This window comes from Anomaloglossus baeobatrachus, chromosome 2 (genome assembly GCF_048569485.1).
Source record: "Anomaloglossus baeobatrachus isolate aAnoBae1 chromosome 2, aAnoBae1.hap1, whole genome shotgun sequence".
Lineage (NCBI taxonomy): Eukaryota > Metazoa > Chordata > Amphibia > Anura > Aromobatidae > Anomaloglossus > Anomaloglossus baeobatrachus.
The window spans coordinates 202,113,100-202,128,066 of record NC_134354.1 but is presented as its reverse complement, the minus strand read 5'-3'; the positions used below and the strand labels follow the sequence as shown (position 1 = coordinate 202,128,066).

The following is a 14,967-nucleotide window of genomic DNA, read 5'->3' as shown; positions in this document are numbered from 1 at the left end:
ACGGTTGCCACACGTACCCATGTTATTATTTGTTGTTACTTACACGTCCGTGTTTTCACAAGGATTGTGTGACCTCTCATGACCCTACACGCAGACATGTCCGTTTTTTCTCCGGCAGCATGGGTGTCACACAGATTGCACACTGATGTGATCCGTGTGACATCAGTGTGACACATACCGGAGTAAACACGGGCCTTTTTAATAAAAATATTTTCTATATTTATCTATCTCCAGCGATGCTGTCTCCGGCTCTCCTGTCTCCCGCTCCTGATCCCCGCTCATTATACTCACTGAATATTCAGTGCCCTGTGGAGCTGGAAGCCGGAGCAGCGCGGGAGGCTTCAGTGCCGGGGACCGCATCACTGGGGACAGGTGAGTATACAGCGGAGTGTGTGTGTGTATATATGTGTATGTGTATGTGTTCAGTGTATACATGCATGTGCGCTATGTGTGTGTATGTGCTCGGTGTATCCATGTGTGGCTGCTTTGTGTGTATACATATGTGCTAAGTGTATACGTGTGTGTGTGTGTGTGTAGTGAGAACCTGGAATTCGGAGTATCGCAGACACAGCATCGGGGACTCATCACAGTTCCCAATGAACCCTGATGAACCCATGAAGCTGTAGCGCGGGTGTCATCAGAGTTCATTGGGAACGCCAATGACCTCCTGAATGTTACTGTGCTTGCAGAATACTCAGATGTCCCCGCGGTGCTGCCTTCGGCGGTGCTGTACCCAGCACTGTCCCCAGCGCTGCTCCGGCTTCCAGGTCCTGAGTGCTGTGAATATTCAGTGAATATAATGAGCGACGGTCAGTAGCGGGAGGCAGCAGAGCCGAAGAAAGCAGATAAATATGGAAAATCTTTTTAATTCACAGACCCGTGTTTTCTCCGGTACCTGTCACACATATGCAAACACGGATGTCACACACATGTGACACACGTATGACCATATCCATGCGTGTGACTGGTACCTGATTACACACGGACGTCTGAAACCGGTGTTATACTGATTTCTCTCCTTGTTTGCCCTATTTCAGGTACTGCTCTCAATATACAAAACTAAGGTGCATAGATATAAAAGCTGTTGTCCTGAAAACCCTTTGGCTGACAGCTATGGTTATTGATCCACAGATGTAAGCCAAACAACAACCTCATTGAAATATATATAATTTTTTATTTCTCTACAAAACGACTTGTTCTCATTGTATCTTTTTCTGTTATTGCAGATATTAGTCTTCCAAAGTCTGCTGCTATATGCTACACGGCAGCATTACTAAAAGCCAGAGCTGTGTCTGACAGGTTTGTAGAATTCAATGTCTACTTTTTCTCCCTGTTGGTGCTTGCACCAGCATTGTATATGCATAATATATATATATATATATATATATATATATATATATATATATATATATATATATATAAAAAATATATATATATAAAATATATAATATATATACGGTAATCATAAATATTTCTGTGCACTGCTGTAATTCTTTGCATTATGTACGGGACCTATAGAGTGTATAGTACTGGGTTAGAATGTCAGAACTTGCCCCTTACCCTAGACGGAGTTTAAGATGGACTAAGGATACATTTATACTTTAGTGGAAACGCTTGCCGATCGCCGGTCATTTAGGCTGACACCACTTCAGATGCTCTCTGCACGATTTGTAATACATGGTGCAGTGCACATAGGGTGTGATCGTCCTCAGCAGCACGGGTCCTGTTTACATTCGATGAGCTGTTGAGAATGATGATCTTTTGTGCAAACCAAAAGATCCATGCACATAATCAAGTTTTTCCGCATCCGTACAACTGTATAGAAATATGCTACAAATTTAAAGCAAGGCTATGAGTGAAAATGACATGACAGTATAATGAGAACCTGTGAGTGGTGCTCATTTTACAGCTACATTTTTTTTTTATATACTAAAATTATATTTAATCCCCACTTTTAATTTATTTACAAAGTAAATTGTAATGCTGATGCACATGTGAAATTGAAAAAATATCTTCACTGCAAAATTCTTATTCTCATAATGGTTTCTCTTATTCCTGTGTTTACAGTTTTAAAATTAGACAGCACACAGACCCTTACAAAAGATTGGGGCAATACACACGTGTTTCTTTCACTGACCCCTGTGCCTGATCTAAGAAAAAGTCTCTGTATGTCCAGTCAGACTATGCCATTTAGGCCTAAGCCACATGGCATGAAAATCGGTGCGAGTGAAGTTCGATAAAACATCACATTCCCCTCGGACCAATATTAGCCTGTGTGTCAGCTCACATGCGCGATTATTTTCTCAGCCCTAATCGGACCGAGAAAACAATCGCAGCATGCTGCGACTGTGGGTGCGAGAGAAAGAGTCTCTCATTATTCAAGTGTATGAGGTGAGAGAAAAATCGCACTGCACTTGTGGTACTCCGGTGTACTGCGAGTGCAGAGCGAGAATGGCAATAGCCGGCTATGGAGGAGAGAGGGAGAGAAATCACTGTCCTCCTCAGAGCCGGCCCGCCCCCCGCAGCTGAGGTCCGGTCGGACCTCAGTCGCAGGGACACTCGCATGACACTCTGTTGTGCTGTACTGCCAGCGTGAGCCGAGTGTCATGCCGAGGGGATCGCAGTAATTCCCGTGTGGCCCCCAGCCTTAAAAGGTTGTCCACCACTTTCAAATATTTTCCTAATGTGCCCAGAGAGGGAGAAATTGAAAAAAATACTCTCCTACTTAAAATTTGTCACTCTCCCAGGGTAGGGTGTATCCACCAGTATCATCATCAAGCAAGTGGGTCCCTTGGCAGCGGCTGCTGATCGGCTATAGCTTTAACATTCTGTATGGTGCTGGCGATCTTGTACAAGCCTAGACAGGTCCACTAGGGTCTTAACTGCCATTATCTTGATACTATTAAGATAACGGCAGAGAAGACCCTAGTGGACCTATCTAGTCTTGCATATCATTCTTCCTACAGAGTGTTCATCCATCAAGTCTCCATGGCTCCAGATCCAGTTGAAGGCTGTTAAAAACAAACAAAAAAAAAATGGTTCTGGCTTCTTGTGCTCTAACTAAATGTGAAGGCTGCAGATAATCAGAGACAACTATAGGCTTCTGATTGTAAATAACCACAAGTTGCTGCCTAGACATGATGATTCCCTCTACATGAAGTCTTTTTATACTGGCCACTAGGGCTTTTTTAGACACATTTCCTGTCCTTTCAAGGACAGCTTTCAACAAGGCTCCTTATCAGAGGCAGGACTTCTATGACAGGTAATGCCTTTATACATAGCTGGTAATGCAAGTCCCACCAATCATTATAGGCAATATCACAACTTACCCTGTTCCCCATTATTTCACAATTACCTTTGCACAGACTTAATAGACCCCTCACTATAAAATATAAGGTTGAGTCTGATCATTGTGGCTATGTACATGTGTTGTTTCTTAATATACTGGAAGTTAGGGAAGAGTCACCTGGAGTATGAGTTGCACGAGTGAAAAGCAAGAAAATCTTGCAATACTCGGCCCCATTTAAGACAATGCTGTAGCTCTGATCTGCAAGTTTTTCCTCAGCCCTAAATGAACTGGGGAAAGAATGGCAGCATGCTGCAATTGTCTGAAAGAGCCATGTAACTCACACCCATACAAGTCTATGGGTGCGAGAGAAACTTCGGACTTCTGTTCTGTGCATCTGACATGCGCTTTACTGCTTGGCATCGCGCTTTTGCTGAACATCCTGATTCTTTCAGCCAGATATTTGGATCCAACCAGATGGACTCTACATGCCTGGTTCCCACCATGAAGCATGGAGGAGGAGGTGTGATGGTGTGGGGGTGCTTTGCTGGTGACACTGTTGGGGATTTATTCAAAATTAAAGGCATACTGAACCAGCATGACTACCACAGCATCTTGCAGCGGCATGCTATTCCAACCGGTTTGGGTTTAGTTGGACCATCATTTATTTTTCAACAGAGCAATGACCACAAACACACCTCCAGGCTATGTAAGGGCTATTTGACTAAGCAGGAGAGTGATGGGGAGCTATGCCAGATGACCTGGCCTCCACAGTCACCAGACCTGAACCCAATCGAGATGGTTTGGGGTGAGCTGGACCGCAGATTGAAGACAAAAGGGCCAACAAGTGCTAAGCATCTCTGGCAACTTCTTCAAGACTGTTGGAGGACCATTTCCGGTGACTACCTCTTGAAGCTCATCAAGAGAATGTCAAGAGTGTGCAAAGTAGTAATCAAAGCAAAAGGTGGCTACTTTGAAGAACCTAGATTATAACACATATTTTCAGTTGTTTCACACATGAAAAACAAATTAAGTATTTCATTCCACATGTTTTAATTCATAGTTTTGATGCCTTCAATGTGAATCTACAATTTACAGAGTCATGAAAATAAAGAAAATTCTTTGAATGAGAAGGTGTGTCCAAACGTTTTGGTCCATACTGTCTGTATGTGTATATATATATACTAGAAGGTGGCCCGATTCTACGCATCGGGTATTCTAGAATTTACGTATTGTGTAGTTAATGTATGATTTTTGTTATATATATATATATAGATGTTGTTGTCTGTAGTTACCAAGTGTTTGTGTAGGGCACTGTAAATGTTTTGGGTGTGGGGGGGGGTTAGAGCAGTGTTGTTTGTGTGTTGCGTGTTTTGCGTTATTTGTGGAGCGCTGTGTGTCTGTAGCATTGTGTGTGTGTTCCGCGGTTTGTGTGGGGTGTGTGTGTTTTGGGGGGAGGTATGTTTTGTGCAATGTGTGTTGTGCGGTATGTGCGTATATTTGTGTGTACCGCGGTGTTTGTGTGTTGGGTGTTGTGTGTGTGCGGCGTTGTCTGTGTGTGTGGGTGTCTGTGTAGGGCAGTGTTTGTGGTTCCCAGTGTGTGTGTGGTGTGTGTTTTGGGGGGAGGTGTGCACCCCCCATCGTGCTCCATCCCCCTTGCTGTGCACCCCCCATCGTGCTTTATCCCCCATGCTGCGCACCCCCCATCGTGCTCCATCCCCACTCCCCATTGTGCTCCATACCCCATGCTGCATACTCCCCATCGTGCTCCATCCCCCATGCTGCGCATTCCCCATCGTGCTCCATCCCCCATGCTGCGCACTCCCAAACGTGCTCCATCCCCCATTCTGCGCACTCCCCATCGTGCTCTATCCCCCATGCTGCGCACTCCCAAACGTGCTCCATCCCCCATGCTGCGCACCCCCCATTGTGCTCCATCCCCACTCCCCATTGTGCTCCATCCCCCATGCTGCGCATTCCCCATCGTGCTCCATCCCCCATGCTGCGCACCCCCCATCGGGCTCCATCCCCCATGCTGCGCACTCCCCATCGTGCTCCATCCCCCATGCTGCGCACTCCCCATCGTGCTCTATCCCCCATGCTGCGCACTCCCAAACGTGCTCCATCCCCCATGCTGCGCACTCCCCATCGTGCTCTATCCCCCATGCTGCGCACTCCCCATCGTGCTCTATCCCCCATGCTGCGCACTCCCCATCGTGCTCTATCCCCCATGCTGCGCACTCCCAAACGTGCTCCATCCCCCATGCTGCGCACTCCCGATCGTGCTCCATCCCGCATGCTGCGCACTCCCCATCGTGCTCTATCCCCCATGCTGCACACTCCCAAACATGCTCCATCCCCCATGCTGCGCACCCCCCATCGTGCTCCATCCCCCATGCTGCACACTCCCCATCGTGCTCCATCCCCTATGCTGTGCACCCCCCATCGTGCTCCACAGTCACACATCAGACAGTATACACGCACACATCTGATCGCATACACTCACACACACACCCCACTTCTCCCTGTGCCCACCAGTGGGCGGTCCCAGCAGCTGTGCTGCACGCCGTGCTCCTCTGCCAATACTCACAGATCCGATCGCATACACACACACACACACACACTCACACATCAGAACACACTCACACACATCCGATCGCATACACTCACACACACACACACTGACGATATCACACATACGCGCTCACAAGATCACAACATCGGAGATACCACATGCTTCCGGCCATGTGATCCTCCGGCAGGTCCTGGAAGGTCACTGCACGCACAGTATCGCCGCCGAGAAGCAAGCGATATCACGGGTTGATGTGAGAGTGTGAGTGTGATCTGATGTGTGTGTGTGTGTGTGTGTCTGTTCTTATGCACTCACCGTATCGGTTCGGGGAATGCGTGCGGGGGGCGGGGCCAGAGCAAGCGTGCAATGTGTGAGGGGGGCGGGGCGTGGCCGAGTTGCCAATGCGTGCAGGGGGCCGGGGCGAGAGGCCAATCCGTATGAGGGGCGGAGTCTGGGCGAGCGGTCAATCCGTGCGGGGGGGGCGGAGCCGAGGCGAGGCAAACGGCCAATCCGTGCGGGGGGCGGAGGCGAGGCGAGCGGCCAATCCGCTGTTTGTCAGCGTAAGGACACAATTTTGGAGCAAGACAGACAGACAAACAGAATAAGGCAATTATTTATATATATATATATATATATATATATATATATTAAATAAAACTGTAAAATCAGTATTTATATAAAAGAGAAAATATCAACTTCCCATGTGATGCATGTTAAGAAATTTAGACAGAGGTGTGGACCCTATGAATAATACTAAACATATTGTCAGGTAGGCTATAGAGAATGCCTATGCTGGCTGAAAGAATCAGGATGTTCAGCAAACGCGCGATGCCATGCAGTAAAGCTCATATCAGGTGCACAGAACAGTGCCTACCTACACTAGAGCATCAGGTGATGGACCCCACGCGTGTTGCTGTCACCCGACAGTTTCGTCAGGTTAGGTGTCCTACCTGGGTACATGTTTAGTATTATTCACAGGGTCCACACCTCTGCACGTTATATTTGTATTGTGTATATGGGTGGGAGGTATCATTATAACAACTATGGGCAGACATATTGATGCTGTTAATGAGAAAAAACACGAGTGGATTAGTGGCTGGTACTTCTGTGCTTTCTCTGCTGCGTCAATCACACAGATGAACAGCACAGCCAGAGAGGAGGGTAGCACAGTCCCACCCTGTGCAGTGAAGATGGCTCAACCATGCATGTGCTGTCACACTGCACAATAAGACTAATGGCCGATTCCTACTGAGCATGTGCGACCTGTAGTAAAAGAGCAACACTGCACATCTGTGGGCAATGAGCTAGGAAAAAGCCTCTGATGTGCAGATTTTCATGGGACGATATCGGAAGCAGCGAGCACTTATGGAAATTTATTGCATTTGACAAGTTTATTTATTTTAGGATTTGATGTTGTGGGAATAAACCTTTCAATAAAGTCTTTATGATGTAGTCACATGTTGCAGTCTTCTATTCATTTTTAGGTCAGAATTGTAACACTACAAGACAAGAGAACAGCCTTATTCCTGTCACTGCTATAAATGAACTTTCTCATGTAAGGTGGTCAGCTAAGTGGTTAAGTTGCTAGATCACCCGCTTCTAATAGCAGCCTGCTGAATTGTGATCGCAGCTCTGAAGTCACTGAAATGGAGATTAATAATGCAATGTATTTAAAAGCTTCTTAATTTTTAGACAGTCTGCAAGGTTGTTTTTTTTTATGGTGACTGTTAAGCCTTTCATGATCTGTAATGACAATATTCATTATAGTCAGGTGCTAGTTTTCAGTCCATGATGAACATTTCCATCATGATCTCACTGATGCTGTGAATTAACCTGCAATGCAATATGAGCTGCAGGAGCAGAGCTTCGATCCTGGCAGTTCTAACTCCTTACACTTAGCCCCAGGGCCAGGGGCTCCCACTCTCCCAGATATGACATGTTGACACACCTTTTAGGCCCTTTTTAGATCTTAAAATGGACAAACTGCAATATAAAGGGATAAAACTGGTAATAACCATAACCCTGTGGCCATTCCCTGATTAGCTCAGTTATAAATGAACATAAAGAGTAGACAGCTGAGGAGTCAAATATCAAATCTATTGTAGAATTTCATCATTTGATTCGAACAAGAAAGCTACCCTGAATTTTTTGTTTTTAACTATTTTTTACAAGCCTAATCAGTCTAAAAAAATTGGAAAATTTTGTTCTGACAAGGTAATGAAAAAGACAAAGATACCAGGGACAGCAGTACCATGCGTGCACATGATACCAAGACTTTATATTTTGTAGTTGACCTCTTATGGTTTTCTCTTGTAGGTTCTCACCTGAAACAGCCTCAAGGAGAGGACTTAGTACAGCAGAGATGAATGCTGTGGAGGCCATTCATCGAGCTGTAGAATTTAATCCTCATGTCCCAAAGGTATGTAATAATTTCTCCCTTTACTGTATATCATTAACGTATTCTGAAGCGCTGCACAATTCAGTGTCCATAATCAAACACATAATTGTAGCGCCGGCATCTTTGGAGAGATGCCGACTTACTCACCGCCCCGACTGTGTTGTGTCCTCCCTGCACTCCCCCGGTCAGCCACTTGTGCTGCTGCCTCCTTCCCCTCTTGGGCCCTGTACATGCTGCACAGGGTTCTTGGTAGTGCGCCCAAGATGTGTGCACGCACACGGATCCTCCTATTAAAGGACGGGTGTGCTATTTCCAGGCATTACAGTGTATTTCAGGCATCCTCCCATTAGGGGAGGTGCCTGCGTAACACCTCTAGTTAGTCAGTGTTCCAGTCTGCTACCTAGCTACTGGTAGTTGTCAGGTCCTGAGCTCTTGTCCTGTTATCCCTGTCTCCATTACCTACCTTCCCATACCTGTCTGTCCCTGCCATGCCCACCATTCTTTTCCATACTTGACTGTTTCAGTCACCCTGAATGTAGCCGGCTATTCCTGAGTTTGTCACCTATCCTGGGGGTCAGCTGCCACAGTCCCGGTCACTGCCTTGGGAGTGGTACCTTGCATTCGTATTGCATTGGGCACTTAGTTAAGCCACTCCCACTAAAGGGTAAGCTCTGGTCCCCCTGTGATCCAGTGGGTCCACTAATCTCGCTCGTTGCCCCTTCACCGGCCACGAACGTTACAATAATCTGACATGACAACTAATGAGCAATTACAAGAGAAGTGAGAATGAGCTGGAGATGATTGAAACAGTTTAAGGTTCTTTACAAAAAACACACTAGCTACACACAACTTGGGGGTTACAGGGATCATAAACCAGCAATAAAGCAGTTATGCCCACAAAACCCAAAAAGTTCTTATGTACCCAAAAGCTAGTGTGTGCCTAATATCTTAATCCAAGAGGAAGAAAGAAGATGTGACCGAATAGTAAAGGAAAGAGAGGGCAACATTTGAGGGCCAAGAAGAGCGAGCGAGTCATGAATAATGGGGTGAAAAGGGACAGTAAAGATAAAGAGGAGGTGAGAAGGTCACTTGTAGGAGCTTACGAATGGTGTTGCTTCCTAGTTACAGTAATTTTGGTATGGGCCACTGGTTTTCAGAGATCCATTCAAGTCTTGAACAATCCATTTATAGAATGCACATATAATACTTGCCATTGATATAAAATATGAGGTTGTTGTGATCATATCAGCACACTGATAAACGGGAAGAAAATTCCAAGTGCAGTGAAATGGAGAAAAAAAACTCTAAATCATTGTTTTTTGTTTTAACTTTATTATTTTAGTTCCTTTACGGCAATTTAACCTCCATCATTTGTTCACATATACCGCAATACTGCAGCTTAGACTGGGGTCACACGGGGATTAGTGCGAGTGTGCGCATGACACTCAGCTCACGCTCGCAGCACAGTGGGAGCCGAGCGTCATGCGACTGTGGTCCGATCCTGCGATCAGACCACAGCTGTGGAGGGGAGGGCCGGCGCTGAGGAGGGGGGGGCTGGAGCATGCGGAGGAGAGGGAGAGATTTATCTCCCTATCTCCTCCGTTGCCGGCTTTTGCAAGAATCGCATTGCACACCGCTGTAATGCGAGTGCAATGCGATGTTACTCTCGCTCCCATAGACTTGAATGGGTGCGAGTGAAATAGGATCGCATTCCAACTGCAGCATGCTGCGATTGTTTTCTCGGTTAGGACTGAGAAAAGAAATCGCTCATGGGAGCGGCCCCATTGAGTAATATTGGTCCAAGTAGAATACAATTTTTTTTTTTTTTTTTATCGCATTCCACTTGCTCTATATTACTCGCCGTGTGTGCTAGCCCTTAAAGGCGAGACTTCATAGGAGGACCAACATGGCAGCTTTCAGTAGGCCATTGTCTACCATGGTAATCCACGGGCATCACATAATTGCTGCAAGGGAGCGTGGAGGGGGTTGATGGGAAGCCACTGCAATCATGAAATGGTACCCACCCAAGCTGTTTAAATGCCACTGTCCATGATTGACAGCGACATCTAAATTGCCAAACAGCAGTGATCAGAGCTAGCCATCATCTGCCCTGTATGGAATGGGCTCAATTCCATACGTAACCTCATTGTGATGTACAATCCTGTCAGGGTGCTTAAAGGGGTTAAAGTGAATGTGAGCAATGTGCAATAAAACATCCAACTTGTGTATATAGGAGTGGCACTGTTCCCTGAAGGCTTCAGCCATGTCCTTCTAATCCTAGACAACCCTTTACAGTATACCACCTATGGGCGCCTCTTCATCTTACTCTGTGACATGCGGCATATGGGCTATACAAGCTGTGGAATCTATTACACCAGCATCATATTTAACGCACACATTGTATTTCCCTCATCGAGTACATCAAACAGTTCTGCCCCTTACATGCCTGCTAAAAATAAGTTCTCAAATTTCAAGAGCTCAATGACAAAGGGTTTCACGTCTGTCTCACCGGCCCAAACATTTATCGCTGCCCAGACTTGTAAGGAAATGTATATTTTTGGAATAAAACTGGCCAAAGACGCAGAGACCAGGACAATTTGTGACTTGCACTGGGCATATACAGAGTTAATAGAAAGACCAGAATTGTAAAGCATTCCAATCCTTTTTATTTTCTTTTTTTGGAATTGCAGCACAAGGACTGTATATAAATGATAATAATAATAATAAGTTTTATTTCTATAGCGCCAACATATTCCGCAGCGCTTTACAATTAAGAGGGGACATGTACAGACAATATGAGACAATCTATATATATATAATTGCCTTATTCTGTCTGTCTGTCTGTCTGTCTGTCTGTCTGTCTGTCTGTCATGCTCCGAAATTGTGTCCTTACGGTGACACAAAGCTGATTGGCCGCTGGGCTCGCCATGGCCCCGCCCCCCCACACGGATTGGCCTCTCGCCCCGGCTCTCTGCAGGCCCCGCCCCCCTCACGCAATGCACGCTCGCTCTGGCCCAACTGACACGGGGCTCCGATTCCCAGGTGAGTACACACACATCAGATCACACTCACTCTCACACACACCTCACACATCACATCCACACACTCACAACATGCTGGGATATCGCTTGCTTCTACACCGGCTCCGTCAGGATCCCGGCAGCGCCAGACATAACCTTGCGATGCTGGGATCTTAACGGAGGCCGTGAAAGCTGGTAACCATTATACACATCGGGTAACTAAGGTCCCTTAGTTACCCGATGTGTATCATAGTTACCAGTGTACACCGGCTCACACTCACTCTCACACACACCTCACACACACATCACATCGCATCCACACATCAAGGTCCTGCAGCTGCGGAACATACATAACATAACAGCACACACACACACACAAATCAGATCACACTCACACATACCTCACACATCACATCGCATCCAAATACTCACAACATCCTGGGATATCGCTTGCTTCTCGGCGGCGATATTGTGCTGTGAGCTTCCAGGACCTGACGGAGGATCACATGGCCAGAAGCATGTGATATCCCCGGATGTTGTGAGTATCAGCGCGTATGTGCAATATCGTCAGTGTCTGTGTGTGTGAGTGTATGCGATCGGGTGTGTGTGAGTGGATGCGATCGGTTGTGTGTGTGAGTGGATGCGATCGGTTGTGTGGGTGAGTGGATGCGATCGGTTGTGTGGGTGAGTGGATGCGATCGGGTGTGGGTGAGTGTCGGCAGAGGAGCACGGCGTGCTGGAGGAGGCTGGGAGCAGAGAGGCTGATCTTGGGGAAGGCTGGGAGGGGGAGGCTGATGCTGAGGGAGGCTGGAAGGAGAGAGGCTGAGCAAATGTGCTCCATCCGCCATACTGCGCACTCCCCATCGTGCTGCATCCCCCATGCTGCGCACTCCCAAACGTGCTCCATCCGCCATGCTGCGCACTCCCCATCGTGCTCTATCCGCCATGCTGCACACTCCCAAACGTGCTCCATCCGCCATGCTGCGCACTCCCAAACGTGCTCCATCCGCCATACTGCGCACTCCCCATCGTGCTCTATCCGCCATGCTGCACACTCCCAAACGTGCTCCATCCCCCATGCTGCGCACTCCCAAACGTGCTCCATCCGCCATGCTGCGCACTCCCCATCGTGCTCTATCCGCCATGCTGCACACTCCCAAAAGTGCTCCATCCGCCATGCTGCGCACTCCCAAACGTGCTCCATCCGCCATGCTGCGCACCCCCCATCATGCTCCATCCGCCATGCTGCGCACTCCCAAACGTGCTCCATCCGCCATGCTGCGCACTCCCAAACGTGCTCCATCCGCCATGCTGCGCACTCCCAAACGTGCTCCATCCGCCATGCTGCGCACTCCCAAACGTGGTCCATCCGCCATGCTGCGCACTCCCAAACGTGGTCCATCCGCCATGCTGCGCACTCCCAAACGTGCTCCATCCGCCATGCTGCGCACTCCCAAACATGCTCCATCCGCCATACTGCGCACTCCCAAACGTGCTCCATCCGCCATACTGCGCACTCCCCCTCGTGCACCATCCGGCATGCTGCGCACTCCCAAGCGGATGGAGCATGATGGGGGGTGCGCAGCATGGCGGATGGAGCACGTTTGGGAGTGCGCAGCATGGCGGATGGAGCACGTTTGGGAGTGCGCAGCATGACGGATGGAGCACGTTTGGGAGTGCGCAGCATGACGGATGGAGCACGTTTGGGAGTGCGCAGCATGCCGGATGGTGCACGATGGGGAGTGCGCAGTATGGCGGATGGAGCACGTTTGGGAGTGTGCAGTATGGCGGATGGAGCACGTTTGGGAGTGCGCAGCATGGCGGATGGAGCACGTTTGGGAGTGCGCAGCATGGCGGATGGACCACGTTTGGGAGTGCGCAGCATGGCGGATGGAGCACGTTTGGGAGTGCGCAGCATGGCGGATGGAGCACGTTTGGGAGTGCGCAGCATGACGGATGGAGCACGTTTGGGAGTGCGCAGCATGGCGGATGGAGCACGTTTTGGAGTGCGCAGCATGCCGGATGGTGCACGATGGGGAGTGCGCAGTATGGCGGATGGAGCACGTTTGGGAGTGCGCAGCATGGCGGATGGAGCACGTTTGGGAGTGCGCAGCATGGCGGATGGACGACGTTTGGGAGTGCGCAGCATGGCGGATGGAGCACGTTTGGGAGTGCGCAGCATGGCGGATGGAGCACGTTTGGGAGTGCGCAGCATGGCGGGTGGAGCACGTTTGGGAGTGCGCAGCATGGCGGATGGAGCATGATAGGGGGTGCGCAGCATGGCGGATGGAGCACGTTTGGGAGTGCGCAGCATGGCGGATGGAGCACGTTTGGGAGTGTGCAGCATGGCGGATAGAGCACGATGGGGAGTGCGCAGCATGGCGGATGGAGCACGTTTGGGAGTGCGCAGCATGGGGGATGCAGCACGATGGGGAGTGCGCAGTATGGCGGATGGAGCACGTTTGGGAGTGCGCAGCATGGCGGATGGACCACGTTTGGGAGTGCGCAGCATGGCGGATGGAGCACGTTTGGGAGTGCGCAGCATGGGGGATGCAGCACGATGGGGGGTGCGCAGCATGGGGGATGGAGCACGATGGGAGGTGCACACCTCCCCCCAACACACACACACACGCGCACTGCACAACACACACACACTAGGAATCACAAACAACGCCCTACACAGACACCCACACACACAGACAACGCTGCACACACAAATATACGCACATACTGCACAACACACATTGCTCAAAACATACCTCCCCCCAAAACACACCACACACACACAAACCGCACAACACACACACACACACAACGCTACAGACACACAGCGCTCCACAAACAACGCAACACACGCAACACACATACAACACCGCTCTCACCCCCCGCGACACTCAGAACATGTACAGCGCCCTACACAAACACTTGGTAACTACACACAACAACATCTATATATATATATATATATATATATATAACAAAAATCATACATGAACTACACAATACGTAAATTCTAGAATACCCGATGCGTAGAATCGGGCCACCTTCTAGTACAAAATAACAATATTATAAATGGGCTGTGATATTGAAGGTTTTCATAAGTCTTAAACTGGCCATGTCTGCCTTACTGAATTCAGTAATGACAGTGTTAGTTTTATCCTCTGAAATATCTGGAAGTATTTTACTCGTTGATAAGGAAGTACTATTTATTCTTTGACCCTCCTTTCAGTGTTCTTCATCTAAATTCACTCTTACAGAATATGGGTGATTAGTCCATAAGGCCTCCTTCATGTGTTAGTGATTTTTCTTGTACATAAAAAAATGTTCTGAGTATCATCAGTATTCTTCATCTGTTTCATCAGCTTTTCCCACATGAAAAAAAAATATGGCGGTTTCTCCAGTCTATGAAAAATGGACAGCACATGGACATCATCTGAGTGCTGTTGAATTTTTCTCATGCACCCATAGACTTATATTGTCGAATTTGAGTCTCCGTGTTTTGGTGTAGTCCAATCAGTCTGACAAAAATACACGTACAGTTAGGTCCAGAAATATTTGGACAGTGACACAATTTTCGCGAGTTGGGCTCTGCATGCCACTACATTGGATTTGAAATGAAACCTCTACAATAGAATTCAAGTGCAGATTGTAACGTTTAATTTGAAAGTTTGAACAAAAATATCTGATAGAA

At 48.0% G+C, this 14,967-nt stretch overlaps 1 protein-coding gene across 1 annotated transcript in view; it reads left to right on the top strand.

Annotated features, from left to right (window-relative positions):
* The window catches only part of ST7L (suppression of tumorigenicity 7 like), a 235,095-nt gene that overhangs the window by 114,724 nt on the left and 105,404 nt on the right, over positions 1-14,967 (top strand). The window contains exons 10-11 of the mRNA XM_075333615.1: positions 1,227-1,299; positions 8,175-8,277. Coding sequence (XP_075189730.1) covers positions 1,227-1,299; positions 8,175-8,277 — 176 coding nt within the window. The remainder of the gene's footprint in view (positions 1-1,226; positions 1,300-8,174; positions 8,278-14,967) is intronic.